This window comes from Pterocles gutturalis, unplaced genomic scaffold (assembly GCF_000699245.1).
Source record: "Pterocles gutturalis isolate BGI_N339 unplaced genomic scaffold, ASM69924v1 scaffold15908, whole genome shotgun sequence".
NCBI lineage: Eukaryota > Metazoa > Chordata > Aves > Pterocliformes > Pteroclidae > Pterocles > Pterocles gutturalis.
In genome coordinates, this window is record NW_010120760.1 from 17871 (window position 1) to 44320 (window position 26450).

General features: G+C 35.1%; 1 protein-coding gene across 1 annotated transcript in view; it reads left to right on the forward strand.

Annotated features, from left to right (window-relative positions):
- Window positions 1-25912, forward strand: part of SMEK1 (SMEK homolog 1, suppressor of mek1 (Dictyostelium)) — a gene marked incomplete at its 5' end in the record, with an annotated part of 43198 nt that extends 17286 nt beyond the window's left edge. Inside the window, 13 exons of the mRNA XM_010077013.1 lie at window positions 712-810; window positions 3260-3877; window positions 11963-12040; window positions 12137-12253; window positions 12754-12870; window positions 14201-14332; window positions 14423-14525; window positions 15798-15956; window positions 17201-17370; window positions 19210-19352; window positions 21907-22097; window positions 22626-22852; window positions 25153-25912. Coding sequence (XP_010075315.1) covers window positions 712-810; window positions 3260-3877; window positions 11963-12040; window positions 12137-12253; window positions 12754-12870; window positions 14201-14332; window positions 14423-14525; window positions 15798-15956; window positions 17201-17370; window positions 19210-19352; window positions 21907-22097; window positions 22626-22852; window positions 25153-25266 — 2268 coding nt within the window. The remainder of the gene's footprint in view (window positions 1-711; window positions 811-3259; window positions 3878-11962; window positions 12041-12136; window positions 12254-12753; window positions 12871-14200; window positions 14333-14422; window positions 14526-15797; window positions 15957-17200; window positions 17371-19209; window positions 19353-21906; window positions 22098-22625; window positions 22853-25152) is intronic.
- Between the last annotated feature and the right edge of the window lie 538 nt (window positions 25913-26450).

A 26450-nucleotide genomic window follows, 5' to 3' on the forward strand; every position in this document is an offset into this window, starting at 1 on the left:
ATTCTAGTAAGTAGATGGGAGCTTATGTGTCTGGGTAGTAAACATAGCTAAGCAGGGTTTCAACTAACTTCTAGAAATCTAGGGCAAAATATCTTTTCAGAATTGAAGTTTGGAATGAGTAAAAATGGTGTGCATGGTTCAGTGTAATAGGTATTCATACTCTTAGGCAGTTAACTCTGTGCATATTCAAGTTCCTTTTCGTGTTTAAAGTTTGTAGGTCTCTTGAGGCTGCTTTTTAAGCAGCTGTTCTGTGCATCAGTACAGTGTCTTCTGGGGCCTATAAAAATGAAAAAAAATGATTGTGACTTTGATCCTACAAAAGATGTCCAGTTTTATGTGCTCCAATTGAAACAGATTAAAAAAAAACAAACAAAACCCCCCCAAAACCCCAAACCTCTTGCTTTTGTTACCATATTTTATCACAGGATGCATTGAGGTAGAAATACATATTATGACTCAGCCTTTTTGAGATTTACAATATTATGGTCACGTGAATGAAGAGCTAAAACTTTTCAGTATTTTTCTGGAACGTCATTATTTTGATTTATGCAAAAAACTTACAAAGTATGATGATGACGTTTGTATTGTAATACTGTCCTGTCATAATTAGGTGTCAAGCTGTTTTTATTCTAAAATTTTACTCTTTAAACACTATTCAGGTTTGTAGAATGTGAAATACATTGCCTGAAAATACTCTTCCTCTCTTTAAAGGATACCTTGATTGTGTGGTCTGAAGCTGAAAATTATGATTTGGCACTTAGCTTTCAAGAAAAAGCAGGATGTGATGAAATATGGGAAAAAATATGTCAGGTAAGTTTGATAAATGTAAGATTGAGACACCTAAATCATCCTAATGTTTGTGTTCAGAATTTTTAGACTGTTCTAAGAGGTGAATCTGTAAAGAGTAGTAAGAAGTAAAAACTATTGTCTTAGCCATCTCCCCCAAATCTTGTGTGTTTCGGTTTGAAAACTTTCTCCTTCCTCCAGAAATTTGATATCAACTTAGAGTATGTTTGTCTTGGGCTTTTTTCTGAGCGTTTTCAGGTCTTTTTGCTTAATGCAGCTTTTTAGCTCTATTATGGCCCAAGGAAGTTTAGTTCAAAATGAGTGCTTAAAAAGTTTCAAAACAATTAATTTCATATTTAACTTTTTCCAGGTTGGCCAGAAGGGAAAAGGCTACCTGTCCAAAGTTTTATTGTAGAGAGAAGAATGTATGTGAGCTCTTAGTGGATTTTATAATGTATTTCTCATGGGTTTGACCATATCTTAGTCACATTTCTCTTCTTACGTTTCTCCTTCTGTTTCAGGTGAGGGGAATATTGAGTTTCTCAACAGAACTTTTTGTCATGTAAATGTGACAGTATGCCTCTGTTGACTGTCAGGGTATGAAAGATTGATAGTTGATGTAGGAGATAGCTTTGAAGTGATAATAGAGGGATGGAGCTATAATTCTTACAGTTCAAAGAAATCAAACAATTTGTATGTATCATGTATGTGTTTTAATATGTGCTAATTAACTAATTATGTTTTACCACTATTACTGGATGACTGTATAGTCACTGAATCAGTGTTGTTTCTGGATAACATTTGGTCAGGTATTAACTGTTCACCAATACACAGAAGAGTTTAGTCAATATATTCACTCGTGTTAGTTCAATTTGTCAGTTCTTGTTTGGGTTTTTTCTTCTGTTCCATGAATTACAACTTTTTTTATTTTTTTATCTTTTTTTTTTTTTTTTTTTAAATCTTAATTTTCTTTTAGGTGGGATTTCTCCAAATTTATCTAATACTCTCTCTAGGTGCTCTCTCTTTTTGTTCTTAACAAACTTCTAGCTCTCTCCACGCTGTCTTTTGAAGTTTGTTCTCACTGATTTCAGAAATAAGGCAAAAGAAATCTGGTTTCATAATTGCATGTGTATAGAGCATTCCTTTTTTTAGGAATGAGTCTTTTCAACAGTTTACCACTTATGTAAATAAGTACAGAAGCTTATGTAAATAAGTACAGAAACATTTCCAGGAACCTTAGCAGTGAAAGGACCAAAAGTTGGGGACAGAAACAAAGGGGGGAAAGCGGAAATTGTGTTCTTGGGAAATACCCAGATAAGAAGCCCAGCTTCCTCAGCCTCATATAAAGATCTAATATTTTTGTAAGAAACCAGTGTCTTTACATCCTGTTTTGAGGCCATGGTATTGTATTTGTGTCTAGTGTACTATAAAGATCTTTAGCTTCCTTAGTCATTAAAGCTTCTTCTAAGAGGAAAACTTTGATACCACTTATACTGGAAGTTGTTGCTGATGTATAAGAAGAGTATGTGGGTTTTAGAACAGCGTTCTGGGTTTTAATTAAGTATAGGCTTGTTATCCATGAAGAATTATTTCTCCCAGAATTTTTTTGCTAATTTTCAAGATTAAAAAGAATAGTATCTTCTGCTGTTCTACACAGCAGTGCCTTTCTGGATTTGACACATCAGACTCCAAGCAGATACTAAATTAAGTTGTCATTAAAGCTGAAACACTCTAGTGCCCAAGCCTCTGTCTCTTTTTTTCACTAAGGTGTACTTTCCACAGTTTCTTTGTTGTATCTCTAGAGAGATCTGTGTGAGTCCTGTGCCTTGTTTTCTGATAGCTTCAGATTTCTTCTGGTTCTCTTTTGTTGATGTTGGTTTGGGTTTTTCTGTTATGAAGAGGGAATTCTGTGACTGAGTATTTAGAAAGTGCATAGTAACAGATTTTGATTTACAGCTCTCCAGAACTGAAAACAACAATTAAATTAAGAAGACTGGCCTCTCCTCTCTGTTTGAGGTAGCAGAAGCTTCAAAAAGCATTATCCTGTAGATAAATGTTTAAAGCTAGCACTGCAGTAACATAATACTGGTTTGCGTTTGAAAATCTGTCTGTGGAAGATAAAGACAGGAAGCAAATAGCTTAGTTCAGTAGTCTATGTCATCCATACCAGTGATTATTAATTTCCTTTTTTATTTGAAGTACTCAGAAAATGTAGCATTTTTCTTTATTCTTCCTGGTTTTTATAGAAAATAAATAGAACTAGATATCTAATGTAGAAATAATTTTGTAGTCTTCTGTTTGGAGAAATCTTTTAATTATCTTATATTTTCCAAACCAGCTGTTCTCCATGTCAAACTTACATTTACGCTTCTATTTTGGCCATACAAAGAAAAAGAGGGTGACATTTGAAATGGTACGTTTAAAAAAAGCTTTCAAGTAGCAGTAAACATTTTTTGAACATGTTATTTTGTAGGTTCAAGGCAAAGACCCGTCTGTTGATATTACTCAGGATCTTGTCGATGAATCTGAGGAAGAACGCTTTGATGATATGTCATCACCAGGTCTAGAATTGCCATCTTGTGAATTAAGTCGACTAGAAGAAATTGCAGAACTTGTGGCATCTTCACTGCCTTCACCGTTACGTCGTGAAAAACTCGCACTAGCACTGGAAAATGAGGGCTATATTAAGAAGCTCTTAGAAATTTTTCATGTGTGTGAAGACTTGGAGAACATTGAAGGACTACACCACTTATATGAAATAATTAAAGGAATTTTCCTTTTGAACAGAACTGCACTTTTTGAAGTAATGTTTTCTGAGGAATGTATAATGGACGTAATTGGATGCCTAGAATATGATCCGTCTTTATCACAGTCACGGAAACACAGGGAATTTCTGACTAAAACGGCAAAATTTAAAGAGGTGATTCCTATATCTGATCCAGAGCTGAAGCAAAAAATACATCAAACATACAGAGTACAGTATATTCAAGATATGGTCCTACCCACTCCCTCAGTTTTTGAGGAAAATATGCTATCAACACTTCATTCTTTCATCTTTTTTAATAAAGTGGAAATAGTTGGTATGCTACAGGTAAGTTTCAGAATTTCAGTCTCTTTATTTGCACTTGGTCAGAGAAAGATAATTTTTCTTGGACGGATTGAGGTGCTTCGGTGGAATCTTGACTTCTGTGGTTCTAGAATTTGTTTTAAAGTATGAGTGAGCTGTTAAATATATGTTCTTAAACATCTAGATTTCAGGGTAGATTCTCTGTAACTGATTTTAAGGGAGCAAACATATGTAGAATCCTGAATGAGGTTGTTTGGAATGAATAGTACTGTTTGCATTTTGAGGGGTTGATTTTGCTAGGGGTCTTTTTTCTGTATTTTGTGACTTTTTAGGCACTACAGTCAAGGATAATTTGTCATGTTACCATGACAAAAAAAAATCAGATTACTTCACCTAAATTTCACAAATATAATCGCATACTAGGATATAGCTGTTTGTAATTTAATTTATTTGTTGTTTGTAAAGTACACCTCCAGAACCTGTTTTTCATTGCCGTAGGTACTTGAATGTTTTAGTTTGTCTTTTAAGTCCCTAAATAATACTGCTTGGAGTTACCAGTTTTCCATGACATGTCTTGCTGCAAATGTAAAGAGACTATATGATGCTTTACGTGTCTTACCTACATGTCTTAAGTATTCTGTACCAACCCATAAACTTCCTGAACTGTGTAGAAATAGGTAGCATATCTCTGTAATGGGAGCTTCCTAAAGCTTTCAACTAACTCAGCAAAGTGTTACAGAACGTGTATTTGGGTTTGTAGAAGTTAATTATCATTATCTTAGTTTTACTGACATTTAATAAATGAATAGCCACTCTCTTTGTGGGGGCTGTTTGATCTGGAGAAATGAACAAAGTGCTAGATGCTGCTGATCACTTAATCATATTTATCTTCAGTTGAATCTCAGAATGCACCGTGTTTAATTTCATTGAGAATACAGCAAAGTAGAGTGAAAGTTTCTTCTGCAAGCTCATTTGGCAAATCATTGTCAGAAGTAGGCCTCCTGACTTTTCATCCACCACACTTAGTTGATCATAATACTGATGTTGTTTAATCCACTCTCTTGGAGCTTTAATCTGTAATGTTTACACATGGAGTATCTGATAAGCAGTGAGATGTGCAAGGCATCACCCAGGCCTGGCAGCTGGGGCATGTGCCTTGTGGACAGACCATCACCTACTGGAACACCCACTGGAGGCCTGGTGGAACACCTGGGGCGTCTTCAGTAGTACTAGACCCCAGCTTACGCCCAACTGAACCTAACTCTTTATGTCTGTGTGTGTGTCCTTGATAAACAAAGTCACAAATGCATATCTGAAACAGTCAGAAGGCCTTAATCATTTTGGAGTGGCCAGTTTGAGAAAGCTTACAAGCCTCACTTTGAGAGTGCTGAAAAAGATTCAGTTAAGGGGTCTCAACTTGAGTATCCAGTATGGCTTGTGTCTCTAAAATATCTTGACCTCTTTGCAAGGGTTGCTAAAAGCAAAGTCCTGAGGATGATACATTTTGACTGGACTGGGAGGAGGGGAAGAATTATTCAGGAGTCTTGGTGTCAGCAGCTGATTCTGAGGGGGATCTTGAACTTTGAAAAGGAAACTGGGCAAGGAGAAAGGGGAGCTGATCCTGCAAAACCATTGAGGACGTGTTTGCCAGAAATCCTGAAGTAACTTGATTGAGGACTGGTGGCTGGATTAGTTTTCTTTTTTCTGTCTCTTACAACCTGTGTTAGGTTAATAGATATAGGGTAAGCTTGGGTTGGAATATCCAGGTTTAGCGTGGTTGTGAAACTTGTTAGTTGCAGTTTACAGATGAAATAGAGGCTCAGATCTTATTTTGATTTGTTGTGTGACCACAGGTTTCTGAACCTTATCTTCACTTCTGTTACTGTTGTCTGTGGTTGAGAATAAAGTATACCCCCTGTGCAGTGGAGCCAGAAGAATTAATATTGTATAACTTTCAAAGTTCAACAAATATTTCCAGTTGAACGTTCAAGTGCTTTCTGCAGCTTTGAGGAGCCATGACTGATAGCATACAGGGAAGAAAATATATCTTGTGCAGTATTGTGTTTCCTTGTCCTTTCACAGTACAGCTCTACAGCATTGAGGGGGAGCTTCCTGAGTTTTTATAAATAAGAGTGTTGTGAATTATTTGGCATTGATGATCCATTCTTGGTTTTGAGAGACTTAAAAGAGGCTATCACAAACTATATACCCATTGCATTTCTAAGAGATTAAAAGGCTGATTGGTTGATTTTTTTTTTTTCAAGTTCTCAGAGCGTAGCTCTAAGACAAGGTTTAAACCTACTTAACTGGTGTGTATTTATTAATTTATTTCTATAACAATGTCAGGTTAAACTTTTCTGTAATCTCTGTTCCCTAAAGTTTCTTTTTCGCCTTTCCTTTCTTCACCACCCCATTCCCACAGTCCATGTACAAAATGTATGATACTGTTCCTTCTCATTCCTTTAAGCGGAATAAATAATGTTCTGAGAAAATTAAGACTGCTTTGTTGATTTCACTTCTGTAACTAGTTCCTAAGGTATTTCTTTCATTAGTGTGTAATTTAACATGCATTTTTGGTTGTGTCACAATACTTGGGCGGAGGGGTGTGTGTTATTTCATGAAAGATTTAAAGTTGTCTGTAATTGGAGTTCCTGGCATTGATTATTTTAGATCTTAAGAGGTCCTGGTGCTCACTAACCTTACGTGTGTACTTAAGAAGCTGATTCTTTTATAAGTCATTATTAATTGAAGAGTTTCTGGGATGCTTCATGTTAGTTTATTGGGAGCTGTGGATGAGTCTCAAATTCTTAGTTGATGCGTAATACGGGTTGTTACGCTTCTGCTTTTGACCTCAGGTTGTCTCTCCTGGACCACTGAGGGTGTGACACAAGAGCTATCTTCTTAGGAAATTTTACTTCTCAGATAAAAAGTCAACTTCCTAAGGAGCTGGTATCTTGTGACACACTGCAACAGTGGCGTGTATAACTGAGTTTTATATTCTGTTCTTTTCACTCTTACTGACTGAAGGAAAGGACAAGAAAAACTGTTACCTCCAGGATAAAAAAAAAATGAGCTCTGAAGAGCCTTTTTCATGTCAGGCTGTGTATTAACTAAAGTGGCACTTTGCAATACCCTCATCGAGGATTAACTCAGCCATACCTTAGTTACAGAAAAGTGGTTAGAAATTTGTACAAGACTGTGTAGATTGTGCCTTGTGCTTTTTGACAGGCTGGGTGACTCTTATTTAAGGTATTTGGTGTCAAGATAGGACTTTTAAGGTCATTAAAGGTCACTGACTTTTAGTGTCAGTTTTTCAATGATTCCTAGTGAATTCTGTAAATAAGGATATGCTGATTCTTAAGAATTTTGTCTTTATTAGGAGAGATTTTGGACATCTTTAAAAAAAAAATCTGTAGTAATGGAAGATACCTGCTTCCATGATCTTGCTTTCTTAGGTAGTTCATTTTTGTTCATTCTGTGGTAAAACCATAGATAGAGAATGGGTCACCTTTGGCAGTTAGGGTTATGAACTGTATTCCTCCCTCCTCCTTCACTGAAGTTAGCTTTCCCGTATCTTTATAAAAATGCTTACACTGGTGGGCTTTTCTGAGAAATTGAAGTGATTTGTGATTTAATTGTCTAAGGTCTGACATTTTAAGTAACTACATCAAGATCTCATTAATGTAGATACTGTTGGTCATGATGGATAGTAAATGCACAATACCAGTATTTCCAGTCTACAGAATTAACTGCTGTGGAAACCTACTCAATTATGGGTTTTATGATTCTCTGTACCTAAGATATGAAAGAGGTGTATAACATTTTTTTTCCAATTTCAGCCCCTCCTAATGTGCTCTTACTGCTTGGGCTCCAGCCTGTTCTAGTCTTGAGATGTAGCCACCAAGAAACCTTGGTGAAACATGGAGTTCGCCAATTTTTGAGAGTGGGGGTGGGACAGGTAAGTGGTGTTTCTTACTTTATATGACGCTTTTTTGCAATTTTAAAAATATATACTAATGTTCACACTGGAGGCCACCAGTTCTTTCCCTTTGTATTATTAACTAGTTCTTAAAAAAACAAAAACTTGCAAAACTGCGCCATAGAGTGAGCAAACACTGTTTCCTCCTGTTCTCTCCCCCGTTTCTTATTGGCATGTTTTTTTTGCCAGCAAGATCCTGTGGTAATTTTGTCTATTTTATCTTCCAGAATACAGAACATTGTTAGGATTAATTTTGAGTATGTGCATTTAGACTTCTGAGTCTCTTTATTTTCAGGAAAGTGGAGAGCGGAAGAGGAAAATTTGATATATGCTAAATTAACTTATGTGCCTAGTAGAGCAGTGATCACATGGCATTACTGTACTGGTAAACCAACTTTTTAAAATACAGAAATCATATTACTGATAGTCCCTATTCCTCTTTTTTCAGTAACTAAAAAATTGACAGCATTTAGGTACATCTGGATGTTTTACTGGATTTATATGTAGATAGTTACTTATTCTTAACAGAAACCTGTGGATGTAAACAAAACTATCTGTAGTTCTTTCAGAGGAAAAACTGTGTCAGTGCATGTTGATGATTTTGCCCAAATGTATTAGGATTAGAACGTTTCCTGCCAGTCTACTGTTCTGTAGTAGTTGGCTCAGGAATAGCTCTAGAGATTTACTTTCAGCAAAATTTACCTTGCAATAAAGTGTAAAAGAATGCCACTTTCTAGGGAAATGACTTAGTGAAAGAAGTTTGCAAGTAGTGCATGCTAGTTATTTCTGAGATTAACTTTGTCATCGTAGAAAATGATTTTTCAATATGTACAGAAACTCCAAATGTGATCAGGTGGGTCCCACTGCTGTTTCAGTGTGTTGTCTTAAGTGGAAATAGCTTGTTGGTAGCAAATAAAGGCATGTGTGGGGAGGCAGTCTGAGATAAAGGACACTGAAACATGTTAAACTATGAAATCTTCTGATGTGGTAGCAGGAAGGAACGTATGTTTGAAGCTATAATTCTCTGTTTGCTGGTAACATTTTATGAAACTTTTCACTTTCTGGACCGAAATATTATTTCTGCGTAAAATCAATATGGAATTGGAAAATAGGATGGAAAGTATACTCTTTCTCCAGCGTAGGCGTCATTGAGTTTCTTGGATTTTTTTTTTTTTTTTTGAGAAAGGGATGTTTTTCATCATTTATCTGTAAACACAGACATGAAGTATCTGATAACTGAAAGTTAATTATATTTAAGAGAGGTCTGGTTTTGAAAAATGCTTTTTTAAGTGCCTTTTTGGAGGAAGAGGGGGGGCTGCTTTGAAAGGTGAATCACAAATGTAGATAGTGTATTTTTTTTGTGGTCCTACTTTGTGGGTTTTCTTGTTTAGAGGTCTGTTTTTGAAAAATGCTTAAGTGCCTTTTTGGAGGAAGAGGGGGGGCTGCTTTGAAAGGTGAATCACAAATGTAGATAGTGTATTTTTTTTGTGGTCCTACTTTGTGGGTTTTCTTGTTTTTAAAGTCATACATGGCTGAGTGAGTAGATGGCCTGGCCTAATTTTATCTTCATGAACTTTGAAAGGTTCCTAGGAGCATCTACTGAGATCTTGCAAAGGTATAAATCAATATACTTAGTGTTTGATATACATATAGTTTATTGCACATTTAATCATTTCTGTGCATTGAGAACATAGCTAAATTCTACAATAACCTTGTAAACTATCGTTTGCAATTTTGTTTTATTGGAAAACAGTTGTGACCTTCACAGCTTCTAAGATACATCCAAATGGATTTTGATACTTGTTTGCATGAAGAGGCTAGATACTGCAAGGAATTATGCATTTGTACTGTGTTCACTTCACAGACATATTCTGAGAGATTTTTGCAAGTTGGAAAAAAGTCAGAAAAAATCTGTAAGCTTATGCAATTCTTGTGCATTCAGTGTCGGTGTTTTGCGACTTCTAAAATATGTGAACTCTGCTCTCAGACTGCGTTTCCATAGATTCTGGTAGTGTTATTCAGGAATGAATCTTTAGATATGCTGCCCTTGTCAATAATATTACAGCTTGAGAAAGAGAATCTTGTATTTAGAATGTTTATTGCAATCACAGTTTTTCTATAAATGTGAGAGGGTTGGGGTTTTTCCCATCGATAACAACCTGTCTACCTTTAATTAAGCATCTGGAATGAGACTGCCTAAATGCGCTTACTGTCAGGTATTATGAAGGAGGTGAAAAGTTCATTTCACAGTGAGAATGGAAATAGGAGTTACACTTTCCAGTCAGGGATAAACATGCATCTTCTCAATAGTTTTGATAGGTGTGATTAGTTTTACATCTTGATCAAAATATCAGAAAGAGAAATGAAAGCAAACTATGTAGCCTCTTCTTAAATGCACTGCTAATCATGGAGAATAATGTGCATGTTCTTCAAAAGAGCTGGGTTTTATGTTTTATTTTTTGGTTTTGTGGTGGTTTTTTATTTCAGTAAACAAGTATGTCAGTATCTCTGCTGTGGGTTAGTTATGTTACCTGTAGTGTCTAACAAGTTAGGTATTAGAACAGAAACTTACCAAGTCATGTAACAGCTGGATAGCAGGTAAAGAAACATCCTTGTGTTCTTTCATCACAGCTTAAGGTTATGTCTCTTGAAATCAAAGACCTTAATAGTTGTTTTGAACGTATTTGGCAGTTGAAATCTGAAACTCAAAACTTTTACATTTCCAGTGCTTGATCCTCCAGAGTGAATTTTGTTAAACTTCAAATGAGGCTTCCTCTATCTCTTTTTGTGATGATTTTGAAGCAGTCACAGAAATAGCACCTGAAATTGCATCCGGAAATCGTTCTTTGTTCATTATCCCTAGACCATTGGGTCAGGTTAGCAACACAGCACAGCATCGGACAAGAAGAAACGTTACATATCCTAAATATAGGGTTTACCTTATAGCAGAGTGAGATGCCTTGTAGGTTAGTAGCTCATGACTACCTATTTTGGGTTTATCTATGTTGTGCAATACCATGTAGAGATCTTGGGTTGGGTTGTGACAAAAATACAGCTGCATTAGCATGGTGTGCTCTCAGAATTGAGGTATTCATTTTCTCAGCAAGGCTGCAAGGTGAGCCTGGGTGAGGTACCAAGATAATTTTTACAATATAAGAAAGTTTATGTAGATCTATCTGAAGTACTTTCCTGGTTCTGTGTTATGTTGTGTAAACATAAGCAAGGCAACTTGGGTTTGTAGCACTGTGGTTTTGGGATGGAGGGATACCGCATGTGGTATTACAGACTTCACAAGAAACAAAACTCTGGCAGCTTTTTGAAAAAAAATCTATTCATATCTGATGTACAGGTGTATTTTTCAAGCAAGTGCTGTCTTATTATTATATAATATTGGGGAAAGGATGAGGGAAGGTTTATTTCTGTTTTAATAATCTTCTAGTTGTTAGGACTGTAAAGTTTATGGGAAGCTAAGTATTGCTACTGCTTTCAGTGTAAATACATGTTTGTAATGTGTTGGCTGCTGTTTGCAGTTTTGCTAAGTTTTGCATGAAAGATAATGGAATGGTTTTTGATTTGGTTTCTAGAATTCACCTTTTTCACAACATTGGGGGAAAAGAATCTCACCTTGTTCCTGCTGTTAGTCAGCTCTCCCTTTGTTGTATCCTTGCTTTAGTTCTGCTGTAAAGATCTCCTGACATTCTAAGGATGTATGTATATGTAGGGCTAAGTGGGAGATCATGTTTGTCAAAATATGTAAACATTTGAAGCAGGAGTATTGTAGTGTGGTTTGCGGGGATGGGCATGTGACAAGGGGGAAGGAAGTTAGAGAAGAGGTCATAAACAAAATGATGTGAATGGCAGCAGAAAATAGAAAAAAAGGACAGCCAAGAGGCAAGGCATGGACATAGTAACTGAGAATGAAGTGTTGGGGGGCGGGGTGGTGTTGAACATGATAAAAGCTCAAAAACAAGATTCATATTAATTTCCATGGAAATTGAATTAGAAAGTTGATGCTGGTATGATTAACTACAGCACACAAGCATATGTTCTCTTCATTGCAGGAGGCATGGTTTACTTGGATGCCTTTTGCTATTGTCAAATAAACAAATGGCTTTGTTTTGTCTTGGTAGGAAGATGAAAAATTTCTGACAGACTTGTTTGCACAACTAACAGATGAAGCCACAGATGAGGAGAAAAGACAGGAATTGGTAAGAAATCTGTAAAATACACATGAAAGGGACAGTTACAACAAAGTGATATGTGCATCTTTTTTAATTACTAACCAGTATATTCCTGATTTTCAGGTAAATTTTCTGAAAGAGTTTTGTGCATTCTCTCAAACATTGCAACCTCAAAACAGAGATGCATTTTTCAAAACCTTGTCAAATATGGGCATACTGCCAGCGCTAGAAGTCATATTGGTGAGTCAGCTGATTTTATTTGTGATGATTGTTTATCTCGAGAGAGTGTTGGGTTTTTTTTAAAGTAAGTATGCCAAACTTCAGTCACATGGTTTTCTGAGGTGTTTGTTTCGTTGTCTTGTAGCTTGAGATTCAGAACATTTAAAATATTTTTGTACAGCTTTTAAAAGCAGTTACAATATGGCATTGGTAGGTGCCCTGGTGTTCTTATATTTTTATTTTCTCATTTACTTTTCTGTCTTTACATGCTTCTTGGTGTACAATTAAGTAGGAAAACAGGGAAGTAGACCAAAGGGCAGGGAAACAATAAAATTTATATTGCCCAACAGTTGTCAAATGTACAAAGAAGAAGTTAGAGTCAATTCATTCTAGAATGCAGTTTTAGTAGTAGTTAGATATGACTTGTAAGTAAGAATTAAAAGCTGTATGCTTTCTGGTTTTCATTCCATTTAAGCCTTTTCTTCCAAGGAATCATTAGTGATTTAATTTGACTTTTCCAGGGTATGGATGATGCACAAGTACGAAGTGCAGCCACTGATATATTCTCATATTTGGTTGAATACAACCCATCCATGGTACGAGAGTTTGTCATGCAGGAAGCGCAGCAGAATGATGACGTAAGTAGAGGGTCCCCAGATATGTGTGTATTGTTTTTTGAAATTACTCTTTGATATTTACAACTCTGTGAAATGACAAGCCCTAGTTCTGAAGAAATATGGAATATAGTCATGATGGTTACAGGATACTTAACTACCATGTTTTTAAAAGTTCTGTTAGGTGAGATGAGTATTCGCCTGTTCCCATATTCTTGTTTGGTTGCATGTAAAGTAAAACAAGTTACCATAAGCCACCGTTTTGGTTAGCTATCTTACAAACAAAACAAAATGTGTTTGAATGATGACCTCTTAAAATGCAAAATATAATCTTCAGTCTTGATCTTAACACGAACATGTGTTTTTAATTTACTTGTAAGAAACCTGTGTTCAGTTTACTGTCACACATGTTGAAAGTGGAATTATGGTCCTAAGTATTTAAGAACAGTTTTTGGCAGAGGTTTAAATTTCCCAAAGATCCTCAGTAGCTGATTAATACAGGATGGTAGCACACACCCAGTAGTAAGGAAGGTATTTCAAAGTCAGGAAAAAAACATCATGCTGCCTTTTCCATAGAGGAATTCAGTTAATGCTTTTTCTTGTATCTGCTAAAAACGTGACAGAAAACGGGAAGCTGCTGGTGCTGCTACTTCTGTATCGGAAAAAAGGGGCAGCTGGGACAGGGAGTATCGCTGGTGGTTCCAGCCTTTTGCATTGGATGACTGTCCTCTTCTATGGGGGACAGTGCTAATAAGCAACTTTAGTGTAGAGATTCCTAAATGTAAATATTATTTTCTACTTTTATATGTTGTTCTTGTTTTCTGCACACACGTGTTGAGGTTATTTTTAGGTGAAAATAATCTTACCAAGTTCGATAGCATGATAAAAATCACTGGTGTATGCTTGTGGAAATAAAACTCTTGGTATATTTTCTAAAGGGGGATACAAATTAAAACTTCTGTACTCTGAAAACACTTCCAGAAATCGGTTGAATTTTGAGACTGTTAAGTATCTGCCTCTGTACTTTTTATCTTTTCACATTTCAGTTCAGACTTAATTCTAAATTAGATTCATTTCAGAACCATTTTTAATTGCTTTGAAAGGTTCTTTTTCACTGCTTGCCTTCTTACTGTTGAACCACTGACCAGAATGTGTCACTGGCACGTAAAGTTAATTTTTTTCTGTTAAGAAAGGGCTTTATTAGTTTAGTTGTTGTTTACCTTTTACAGAATTTTGATAGAGAAACATTTTTAACCAGGTGGTAACCCTTTTAGAAGATAGTTTCATATTTGGGGCAAAGGAGTAGCATTAGAATTGATTTTTTTTAACTTTTTTTTTTTTTGTTCCCCATTAGGATATATTACTCATTAACCTCATTATAGAACACATGATTTGTGACACAGATCCAGAACTTGGAGGGGCAGTGCTACTCATGGGTTTGCTTCGTACTTTAGTTGATCCAGAAAATATGCTTGCCACTGCCAATGTAAGTAAATACCTTCACATGAAATTACATTTGGTTTTTTAGAGTATATGATGATACGTGTTACATATATAATTTTTTTTCTTTCTTCAGAAAACAGAAAAGACAGAGTTCCTGGGTTTCTTCTACAAACATTGTATGCATGTGCTGACAGCCCCTTTATTGGCCAATACCACAGAGGACAAGCCTAGTAAAGGTAATGCTGCTCTGAATGTTGGGCACATCAAGGCTCTTGAATGTCAGTGTTTAAAGCAGAATAGCTGTCAAAGTACCTTTTCTGTCTTAAAGAGTATCTGAGAATATGATACATAGTTCAAAGTAAAATGTTGATTCATTATTTAATCATTTTAATAATTTGTAAGTATATAACTCAGCAGAGAGACCTGATTTAAGAACTTAACAGCATTTGCTGCAGCTTTTACTTCAGCAAATGTTAAAATATTTGTATAATTTTTAGTAACTCATGGGGCTCTTCAGTGACATAGACTTGTAAATGTGCATAAATGTTTTTTAAAGTCAGGGATTACTACAGAGGATGGAAAATTGCCACTGAGACGTTGTGTATTACTGTGCTGAATTTGAGGGTCTTGGCTCTACATCAGACTAAGAAAGCAGAGATCAGTGATGAAGTAACTGTTCTTGCTGGCTACTAGCAGCAGTACTCTTTGTTTATTAATAGTATAACATCCAAAATGGATGTAAAAGGAGGTATGTAAATGATAGATAAATGTTCTCTAAAATTTTTAATTTATTGTGTAGATTTCTAAGGGATTAGTTAAATTATCTATTTCAGCTGGCTTCCAGATGGATTGGAAGTAAGATTTTTACTGTTTGAAATACCTGTGTTCCTTAATGGTCAACAATCTTGCAACATTTATTTAAAAGGTAGCACACCTTTTAAAAAAAAAGATTAAAACTAACATATGTTAAATTTATTATTTGTCTACTTAAAAGCTGGATTTGAGTTATGTTTTGTATATGCTGATGTGATTGTGTCATAGAAGTATTAAAAGAGCCTGGGATATTTCTTGCATATTATTTTTGTTAAAAGGCATAATAGATCACATTTTTGGTACAGACTTGGTCAAGGTACTGCATATGGGGCAATATTTTGTATTATAGACATAATGAGATTTGGTTAAATAAGCCTGACTGCTTGCACTAGTGTTAAGTTCTGTATTCTCTGAACCTTCAAGCACTGATTTAAGACAATCAAAATGTAATTGTTTCTATAGTTTAGGAAGGTTTCCTGACATATCTGTATAAATAGAAAATACTCAGTCCATAACAAGCTTGTTCAGTTTTTATTTTAAAGACTAAACATATACTTCAGCATGTTCCGTAAACTAACTGTGGGGATGCACAAGAACTTGAAAATGTATACCAGACTGCAGTTGGATATTTTGACTTAGCTTCTGAAGGCAATATCCTACATATATTTAATTATTTTCCTTTTTTTTTATTACAGATGATTTTCAGACAGCCCAACTCTTGGCATTAATACTGGAATTGCTAACTTTCTGTGTAGAACATCATACTTATCACATAAAGAACTATATCATTAACAAAGATATCCTGCGAAGAGTACTCGTTCTCATGGCCTCAAAGCATGCTTTCTTGGCATTGTGTAAGTTTGAAAGATAAAGAATAAACTAGTCTTTTATAAAAGTGAAGTGTTACATATCCTCATTCTGCTGGAAGAAAGCTGTTCACAGATCATGACAATTTGTGGCTGAATACAGAAATTCTACTGTTATACTTTGTGTTTCTTATGCCAATTTATAGATGTCAGCTAGTATTAGTAGATAATTTTGCATTTATAGATGTCTTTTCTAAAAAGCAGAATGATTTTTTTTTTAATCTCAATGTAGAGTTGAATTGAGAAGATGGTATCTCAGTATTGAATATCCCAAGAGAACCATTGTAAGCTTAGATTTTTTAATTTTTTTTTTAGTAGAAATTATCAGAGGTATTTAACTAGAGATACAGTTATCTGACTGCATTGAACAGCACGGAAGTTCAGTGTGCTGCTCTTCAAAGTCTGGTAGTTTTTTGACCATGTTCAGCACAGTAATAGCAAAGAAGTGTGACTTAATTCTGGAAACAAGTAAGAGATTTTTTTTCCACAATTCTGTCAAGCACATAGAGCAAAACAAAGCCTAAAGTTGACTGAGCAGTACTATACAATAAGTAACTTTTACATTTATAACTGAATCACCTTATTCAAGGGTTCTAAAACCAAACTAAACTTTTTTCATGTACACCTAGTTGCTAACCAAAATGTGCTGTTTTATAGCGAGATGATACCATGCTTTCTGTTTATGCATGGACATTCACGTACTTGTGTACACTTCAGAGTTTCAGAAGGAGCTTTTAAAATGGATGTAAATTAAGTCTTTGCTTTGTGAAGAAAATATCATTTACGAATTTTAAAATTAGATAATTTGCATCCTAAACAAATAGGATTTCACAGGATGATTAAATGTGATCAAACTTACATTTGAAAAATAGGAATGATAAGCAAATTTCCCAGTTCAACTACGGCATAAGTAGTTTAAAAAATCAAAAATATACCTTTATGTTAGTAGTAATATAATTAAACAGTAGTATATTATTTCTTCAGTAAACAAGTGGTTTCACTTGTACAATTATGACGGAGGATTTCTTTATGGTAAAATATATAAGTAATCTTCAGCAGTATAGTCAAGACTGTTGAGAAGGAGAGAATAGCGGAATGCATTACCTGGTCCTAATAATGTAATGCTGTATAAGAACTGAGATTGCAGATTGCCCTAACTAATGCTGAGTAATTTCTGAGTTTTTTTTTTTATTTTAAATTTAAAAATTATTTTGACAACACTTCTGTTTCAGGTGCACTTCGTTTCAAGAGAAAGATAATTGGACTGAAGGATGAATTCTACAACCGTTACATAATGAAAAGTTTTTTGTTTGAACCTGTGGTCAAAGCATTTCTAAATAATGGTTCCCGTTATAATCTGATGAACTCTGCCATAATAGAGATGTTTGAATTTATCAGAGTGGTGAGTGCTTTTATATACTGAAGATAATTACTGTATTGTTTACCGTTGTAGTTCAAGACTCTTCTTTTTCTTGTTCCCTAAGTTATGGTCTCATAGTGATATGACCATATGATACTGTATTTAAGTGAACTTTCTTTTATATCAATTACATATTTATACATGTTCATTCTTACATTCAAACAGTACTGTGACTTGAAAATTAAATTCACGTGATACTCAGTGTACTGACAGTACCTGGATTTGCAAAGGCAGCACTAATCAAGTTTCATCGTGCAGATTGGATGGGCCTGTTATAACAGGAACATCACTGGAAAACTACTGCTGCAAAAACATGAAATTTAGTTGTATTCTGTAATGTCAATTCAACAGAATATGGAAATACACCAAAGATATATCAGTCTTTTTTTATTATATTAGTGGAGTGCTATCAAGTCCCTTCCATGGGGAGTCTCTTAAAATATTGATGCCGATTTGGCTGTCTGCACAGTACTGTTTCCTCACTGTTGTCTGCATCCAGATTCTGACAAGATGCTGTATAGATTGTAAATGTGATAAGCAGGGCCAACCTAGGGTGTAGGCAGTCGTGGAGGATTAAGTGGGTAAGGAAAAAAGGAGGCTTTGTCACCTCTGGAAATCTTCTGTGCTGATCACCTTCCTCTTTGAGTTGGGACTCAAGTTGGGATTCAAGACTGAGATGACTTGATCATCATGGAAGAGTTGATTTAAAAAATGTTTTCAAGCTATGAAAAAAGTTAATCTGTATAGGTGGCACTGACTTTTGTGCTGCAGTCTTTCAGTGGTCTGTGGGATTGTGTTCCAATTCTACAGTTCATGCTGTGAGGAAATAAATCATCTTTTATTTTCTTATCCTCCTTTTCACATAGATACTCAGGTTGCATTTCCAGAATACTACTTGGTACTGGAAATATTTTTGTCAATTTTATTGCATTCAGGTTTATTCTTAAAGTGATCAAATAAAAAAGTGTGCTTTTGTTTTTACTGATGCATTACCATTCATAAGAGGTGACCTTTGAGCATATAATCAAAAAAGAAAATAACCAGTGTATTAAGATTTATGTTGCTTTGCTTGTCCATAGCGGATGGTAATTCAAGTGTTTATTCTGCAGTGTGTTCGAGGGGCTGTGCAGTGCTAAGAATGCCAAAACAATGCACGAGAGCAATTTTCGTGCTGCAGTATGCAGACCTGTGCTAGTCTCAGCTGTCTAGAGTGCCTTTGGGCAGCCACAACACTAAACTGAAGTAGCAGAACAGTTGTGAGTTTTTTGTAAGGGACCTTGACCAGCACTGTATGGCCATAAAGGAAAAACATGGTGTTAGTTTCTGGTGAAAAGTATCTTTCTCCTTCTCATCCTAAAAATAAATGCATTGAATAATTATTTTTACATAAATAACTTATTTGCAGCGAGGAAAGAATATGAATGCTAGGTCTGTATCTCATAAACACATTTTTTAATTGGCTGTTTACAACAGGTATCAGTTAATCTATGAATATAAACATATTTATAAGTTACAGTGGGAAAGACCTTTTAGAATTGGTTTTGATATGATTTCCTAACTGAGTTTTAGGTTCTGTTCATGTGTTTTGAAGGAGATATTGCTAGAAAATTGCTGCTATTATTATGCCTGTTTCGATAATCAAATATTTGAAGCTCTAGATTTTCAGCTACGCTTATATGCATAATACTAATTTTTGCATAAACTAATTAATATGATGCTTCCTATGGAATGTTTAAAATGAATCTTAGTTACTTTTTATATTGTGTTACAGAAATTCATTTGAATGAAAATAAGTCACTTTATGTTTGTTCGTTCCTGTAGGAAGATATAAAATCATTAACAGCTCATGTAATTGAAAATTACTGGAAGGCACTGGAAGATGTAGATTATGTGCAAACATTCAAAGGACTGAAACTTCGATTTGAGCAACAAAGGGAAAGACAAGATAATCCAAAACTTGACAGGTAGAATGCACTAAATGCTCTTGTTAGTATATTAGTGCTTTAATTCTATTTTTGGGAATATTGTTAGGTTGTTCTGTAATAATGGGAAATGTAAATAATTTGGTCCTGCTTGCATGTCAGGCATTGTTGAATTTAATTGATTAAAAATTTAATTTGTAGATGTGTTGCTTCAAACTCTTGTTCAGCTTTCAGCTAACTTTAGTCGCTGGACCCCCAGTAATAATGCGAAGTTGTCGTATCCTGAACTTATATACGCTATTGTAATGAGGTTGGAAGCCTATCAAGTAACTGAAGTTCATTTTCTTAAATAACAGATTTCCACTGTTTGATTCAAAAGATTGTTCAGTTGTGAATTACCATTCTGTGGATTTTCCTTCAAAAATTCATATCAGATTTCCTTTTATTTTAGTTAGTTGTGGGAGTAGATATTTAGATAAGCTCTACCAAAATGACTGGGAATATACAAAGACATTTTCAGAGGATGATTTTATGTCACTGGTAGATTTGCTGATGGAGTAAAAAACAAACTGATGTAACACTTGAATCACTCCTGCTTGCTAGAGCAAAAGCTCCCTTCCTTACTACGCAGTCACTGTAGGTTAAAAGGTTAGGGTGTACAAAAATAGGAATTGTAGACTTTCTACTCCATTTATTTTTTTGGAAAATGGTATTACTTTTATGTGTAGTTTCATTCAAACAAAATGGACTGCATGTGTGAATAGATGAGTGACTCTTAAGAACCTGTTAGCAAGATCTGTTCCTGTTCTGTTGTCTTGAGTTGGTTTGAAAACACGTGGAAAAATTAATACTGATTAGTCATACTAGGACATCTTGAAATTTCAGACTTTTAAGTTATTTTATTTCCTGACATGATATTTCTTACTCTTGAAAAAATTTAAATACTGGTTATGTGTGGGATCTGTAGTTCTGGGCACTAATGTTTTACAGGTGAGATGATGTTATTTTTTCAGGTAAGCTTATCAGTTAAACAGCTGTGAAAGTCAAGCCTACATTTCTGACACTAATGCATGTGTTGGAAAGAACACCCAGCTGCTTCCTTCAGTAATGCCCATTCAGTATAATAAGTGAAACATCAGTCTTGGCTTAAGTTGAACTAAGTGATTGTGTATAGTTGCGCCGCATGAGTTTATCCAACAGAGCTTCAAGAGGTTTGTAGCTCAACCAGCTCAGTCTTTACCTTCTTCGTACGTCTTGTATAGTGGCTGCACAAGCCCTGTCACAGTCTATGTAATTTCTTAAGTGAAACCCCAGACCTAATAAAATGTAAAAATAAAAAGAATCTGTTTACACATTTTAGCAAAGAATAGTTCAGTAAGGAAGGAGGGCAAAAATTTTGTTGATATGGGCCACAAAAGTATTCAGAAGAGTGTGGCTTAAGTAATAGCTTTGCACTATGAGCAGAACTGGAATTTAAATGCAATATAAAATGATGCATTATGTATAGATCCAGATGATAGTCTTGGCAAGCAAATTATTCAGATTTAGATTTATTTTTAAAAGTACATTTAGTGTTCTTATTTAATACCTTGTAATTTCCTAATTTTTCCTTTCTGGCTTTTTCTTGAAGTCTGTAATGTAAGACCTTTTCTCTAAATAGAATAAGCTCAGATTGTAGTATTAACATTTTTTATTCCAGTAGCAAAGGCTTTATGAAAAACATTACATTTCAGACTTACATTGTGGCCAGTAAATTTTGAACAAGCGCTACCGAAAATTTGTCAAAGGTTTCACACTTTTGTTGGAAATTGACTGTTAGAATCAACATCTAGTAATGAAAGGAGTGTTTTCAACCTCTCCTCCACTTTTCCCCCTGTTCCTCAGGGTGCACATCACTGTCCCTGCCCTCCAAGGCTGTAATACTGCTGCTGTGAGAAAAAAGAAAAGGAAAGTGGAGCTGAACTAGACCAACACTAATAATAGATCAAATGGGGAGGGAGACGTAGCACTTTTTATCTGAGGCCCTGAAGAATGGCAAATACTCAATATTGACCAAAAATTTTAACAGGTGGATGTGGCAGAAAGAGATAGCTGTCTTTCTAATGTATCTATTTTAAACTGGAGTCATATTTAAGTTAGGTTTTGGGTTGGTAGGTTTTATTTCTTTAACACATTCGACCCCAGATAATGATGAGTTATAAAGTATTTTCAGGAAAAAAGTCTGTATTTTCTATGCTTTTTGTTTTACAACTTATCAGTGCAAACTGTTAAACCAAGCCTGAATGCAATACTTTAGTGACATTTATTAAAATTACTTTTAATAGTGCTCTTTGTAAGCTACAGAATTTTAGACGAGTAGTCTGAATGTGCTATCAGCAGCAGAGTTGTACTTTATTTGGTCCTTTACAAATAAGAGTTTTTAATTATATTTACTTTGGAAATACAAAGATTCACATTACAGAATGATGTGCTGATATTTTTACTGCTCCTACAATATTTGTATCTGTAAGCTGTCAGTGTAAATGTTGAATAGAAGTTTTGTTATTAATACAAGTTGTTTTCTGAATCAAAAGTTTTAAAACTTACTGTTCTGCAGCATGCGCTCCATTTTGAGAAACCATAGATACAGAAGGGATGCAAGAACCCTGGAGGATGAGGAGGAAATGTGGTTTAATACTGATGAAGATGATATGGAAGATGGAGAGGCAGTGGTGCCCCCTTCTGACAAAACTAAAAATGATGAAGATATTATGGACCCTATCAGTAAATTCATGGAAAGGAAAAAATGTAAGTGATGAGAAGAAGAATGCCATATAGCTTATGTAGAAGCCATAACTTGTATTCTTTAGTCCTACTGTAATGAAGGATTTGCATCTATTTATTCTGAAGCTCTTAGATTTTGAAATTGTGACGCCAAGCTGGTGGATCACCCCTTCAAAACAAGTTTTGTTGTCTGTAGAAGTAGAGTGATACAAAATATTGTTGTAATTCAAATGCTTTAAGTAATCAGCAATCTTAGCTGATAGTCAAGTTTTCCTGTATTTTATTCAGGTTTATAATTCAAAATTCCTAATGTAAATATTCAGGTGATATCATTGGTAGAATGGAAGTGTTCATTCCTGGCTGATGACAACAGCTGCCAGGTGGTATAGTAGTATATGTAGTAGTATGAAGAAGTCTGTGATGACTCACTTCACCAAGGTGTACATAAAGTATTAAGCCTCTTCCCACACAGTAAAATGATTTGTAACAAAATGTTTTGCTCAGTAATATTGCTATACTTCTGGATTTTTTGTGTTTATTTTTTCTTTCCAGTAAAAGAGAGTGAAGAAAAGGAGGTTCTTCTGAAAACTAACCTTTCAGGTCGTCAGAGCCCAAGTTTCAAGCTTTCCTTTTCCAGTGGTACAAAATCTAACCTTACCAGCCAGTCATCTGCCAGTAATCTGTCTGGATCCCCAGGGTCTCCTGGATCCCCAGGGTCCCCTGGGTCTCCAGGATCAGTTTCTAAAAGCACATCTCAGATGGCAGCTATTACAACTAAGGTAATTTTGAATGGACATCGGTTGACTTCATTGTTACAGACTAGGAATTTACTTTAGCATATCTTTCAGGTTTGTGTGAATTCTGACATGTTAAGCAGTGATGGACTGTCTGGTTTGCGTGTAGTTTTTGTCTGGCCTTCAGGATTTTCAAGGAGATCTGACATGTATATATATATTAAAAAAAAAAAAAGTAAGAGCCCAGACTCTTTTAATGCCCAAATTCTTAAAGTATGAAGCATTCAACTAGCTGCTCTTTGCAGTGATCTTTACTGGGAAATACAGACAACACTGTACTGTTGTTAAATTGCAGAGAGATGTTTGGCAGGTAGAAATACAGAAATACTTCAGAAACATTGACAAATTTTGACAGACTCCATGATGTCCCACCACCCCCATTGTGAATTTCTACTGTTACCATTTTTAATATTGTTCAGAATTATATAACTGGTGCATGTGAAATAAATAACTTGTGTTATGGAGGGGTTGTTGTAAGCCAAAATGTAAACAATTTTTAATATCCTAGCATTACTTTTTTACCTTTTGAATTAACATAGTTTTGGGTTGGAACATATTGAAGTAAAAGAAGCAAGCCCATTTAAAAGAGTTAGTGTAACTTGCAGTGAATATCCAAACCCAGCATTTTTAAATGCATTTTAGGACACTGTTGGATTTAATCAGATTTTTGGCTAAAACTCTATTTAAACCAAGTCAGGGAAATAAAGTGACTGGTGTTTTCTCAGCACTGGGGCACAGATAAGGTAGTGTTGGTACCCCTTAGTTCAGATCATGAGAATTTACTTTTGTAACAAATGTTTCCATTTCTGAAAGGTCAGGTGCATATCTCAGTTCTCAGGTGACCTCAGAATAGCTTTGATTCATCCTTTTTTTTTTTTTTTTTAATACTGTCATACTACCTGTTTCACCTAACTTCTAGTAAAGGCAGATGGGGTTTCAGGTTTTCTTTTCTTTCTTGTAGTCAAAGGTGACTTGTGTTTGGATTACCTTCTGTTGAAAACACCTCAGTGAGAAGAGTTTGGCGGATGGAAGAACTAAGTGACACTTCCTCTGATTCCTTCTGTGGAGGAAGGGGAAACAGATTTATTTCATTTATTTAAAAAATACAGTAGTTAGTCCAGCACTTTTTAAAAGGGGTAGAATTGGCTTGTCATTTACTTCAGTTTATTCTGTATTTCTGCTGGAGGCGTGTTCTGTCCCAGACAGTATAGTTCCTTGGATCTGAAATGGAGTCTTTACATATGGAACATACTGCATATAGTGTTGGCTCCAAAATTTCAAGTTGTGGTGGCAAAAGAAAAATGCTCAGGTTACACTGAATGTGCAGTGCGCTGAAAAACCATTCGTGGATTCGGGCATAAGTTACCTTCTTCCAGTGTAACATACACGGTTTATAAGTGTGCCACAGTCGCAAACTAGAAGCAGTGTGGAAATCGGGTTTTTCAGTGATTATCTGATCCTGTTGTTTTATGCATAGTATACTCATGTTGTATGTGACTGTACAGAATGTGTGTCATTGTTTATGGAGCTGTATTTTGGTATATAGTTGGCTGAAATTTTCTGGTTTGGATGCCCATCAGTACGATCTTTGAGTGAAGTACCAGTAACTGCCGTTGTAGTCAGATGCTGGTTAAGCTTCAGAAGTTGCCATGTACTGTAGTTAGAGGAAGTTTTTGAAGTTCATGCCACTTCATGGGCGTGGAGCTGTGTAATCTTAAAATTTGTGGTTATGTGCAGTACAAGGGAGTTTTTAATATTAATAAATACGCTTTCATTTTCAGTTGCCAGGTAGTTTAAATTTTGTAACCTGTACACTTCATTCAGCTGTATTATACAAAAAAATAGTAAAGTTACTACATATTTAAACTAGCTTTTGTGAAGACAGACTGGTTCTAAAAGTATCATAACTGAAAAATTCAAGTTGAAGGATATTCTGTATTTGTTTCTGAAGTGTTTCCAGATTGCTCGTTGCTGCAGTCAGCGTGCTCCTTAAAAATAAAATTTAAATCTTTACAGATAGAGCTGTAGCCGAGTATTGCAACAAGAAAAATTTCTATCCAGTTGGATAGGTAAAACCCCATTTTAGATTTATTCATTTAAACATTTTTCAGACAATATAATTTTCATTCATACTAAAGGATTTATTTTTGTTTTGTTTCATTTTATTCAAAGCTTCATGAATCAGTACCCTTATGGCAATAGTCAGTGCAAACATAATTTTCCAATACAGACATAAATTATCAATGTGCAAACATTTTCTTAATTAATTGTGTCTGTCTTTGTAGGGAGGCCTCGTTGGGCTTGTAGATTATCCTGATGATGATGAAGAAGATGATGAAGATGAAGATAAGGAGGAAACTTTACCTTTGTCAAAGAAAGCAAAGCTGGAGTCATCATAATGGCAACTGCTGAAGAACAGTACCAGCTGGGGGAAGGACATTTTTTCCAAAAAACAAAAAACACACAGCAAAGCAGCAATCTTTTGTGAATTACTGTGTGTGACACAGATCAACCTATACAAACAGATTTCTGCCAATCAAGTGCCAATTCAAAGAAGCAGAAGAAGGGGAAATATTTCGCATAGGGGAAAGACTTATGCCTTTGAGATCTCCAGCTTGGACCACACGTTGCCCTTTTCTCAGGGAAGGAAATGGAAAACAAACAAAAAAAGCCAACAGGGCAGGAGTTTTGTTAGCGGAACTCTGGATTGGCTGGTCAGTTGCTACAATCAGAATATGCTTTCTTGGACCATGTATGAGACTTCTGAAGAAAAGGCAGTTTTTGCCATAATTCTTCACTAGTTAAGAATGCCAGCAGTTTCTTTGTATAAAAGAGACCTGCCTTTGAAATCGTACATTCTGAACATTTTAGTCAAGCTACAACAGGTTTTAAAAACCTCTACGGGGGAGGGCTGAATATAAAGCTTCCTTTTTTTTTTTTTTTTTTTTAAATCTGTTCCCTTTGCCCTTTAAACTGCAGATTTTTTTTTTTTTTGGAAGTGGGGGATTTGTTTGTCCCTTCTTGATTAAAGATTGAGTGGAATTCTAGATGTGGTCACTTTTGTGTCATAATTTTTTTTGCCCCCCTGAGTGTATGCTTAGTTGTTGAGTATATATTTGGGACCATTAAAATTTTTTGATGTAATATAATCTCACTGTTGTGCTGGTACCTGTTTCACCCTGTGTAATTTTGTTCTGCATCACAGTTCTTACTATGTTTAGGATTTTATGAAGATGGTATAGTTTTTATTGGAAAAAAATAATCTTACCACAATGTGCATAAAAGCAATACTATTTTCTGACTAAATATTTTATATTAAATTTTACATTAGCAAATGTCTTGAGGAAAAAATTCAGGGAAATAGGATGGAATAAAAAAATTGAAACCTATAGATATGAAATTAGTATTCCAAAGAGACTTTGAAATTTCACAACTGAGAACAATGACAGTAGACTAACTCATCAAAATGCAAGATGGATGATTTAGGAATACCAATATATTGATTCATTTGACTTACAAAAATAAAAAAGAAATCATTAAAGCTAAAGGAAAATGGCATTAGTAGTATTTTTTTTAAAGAAAA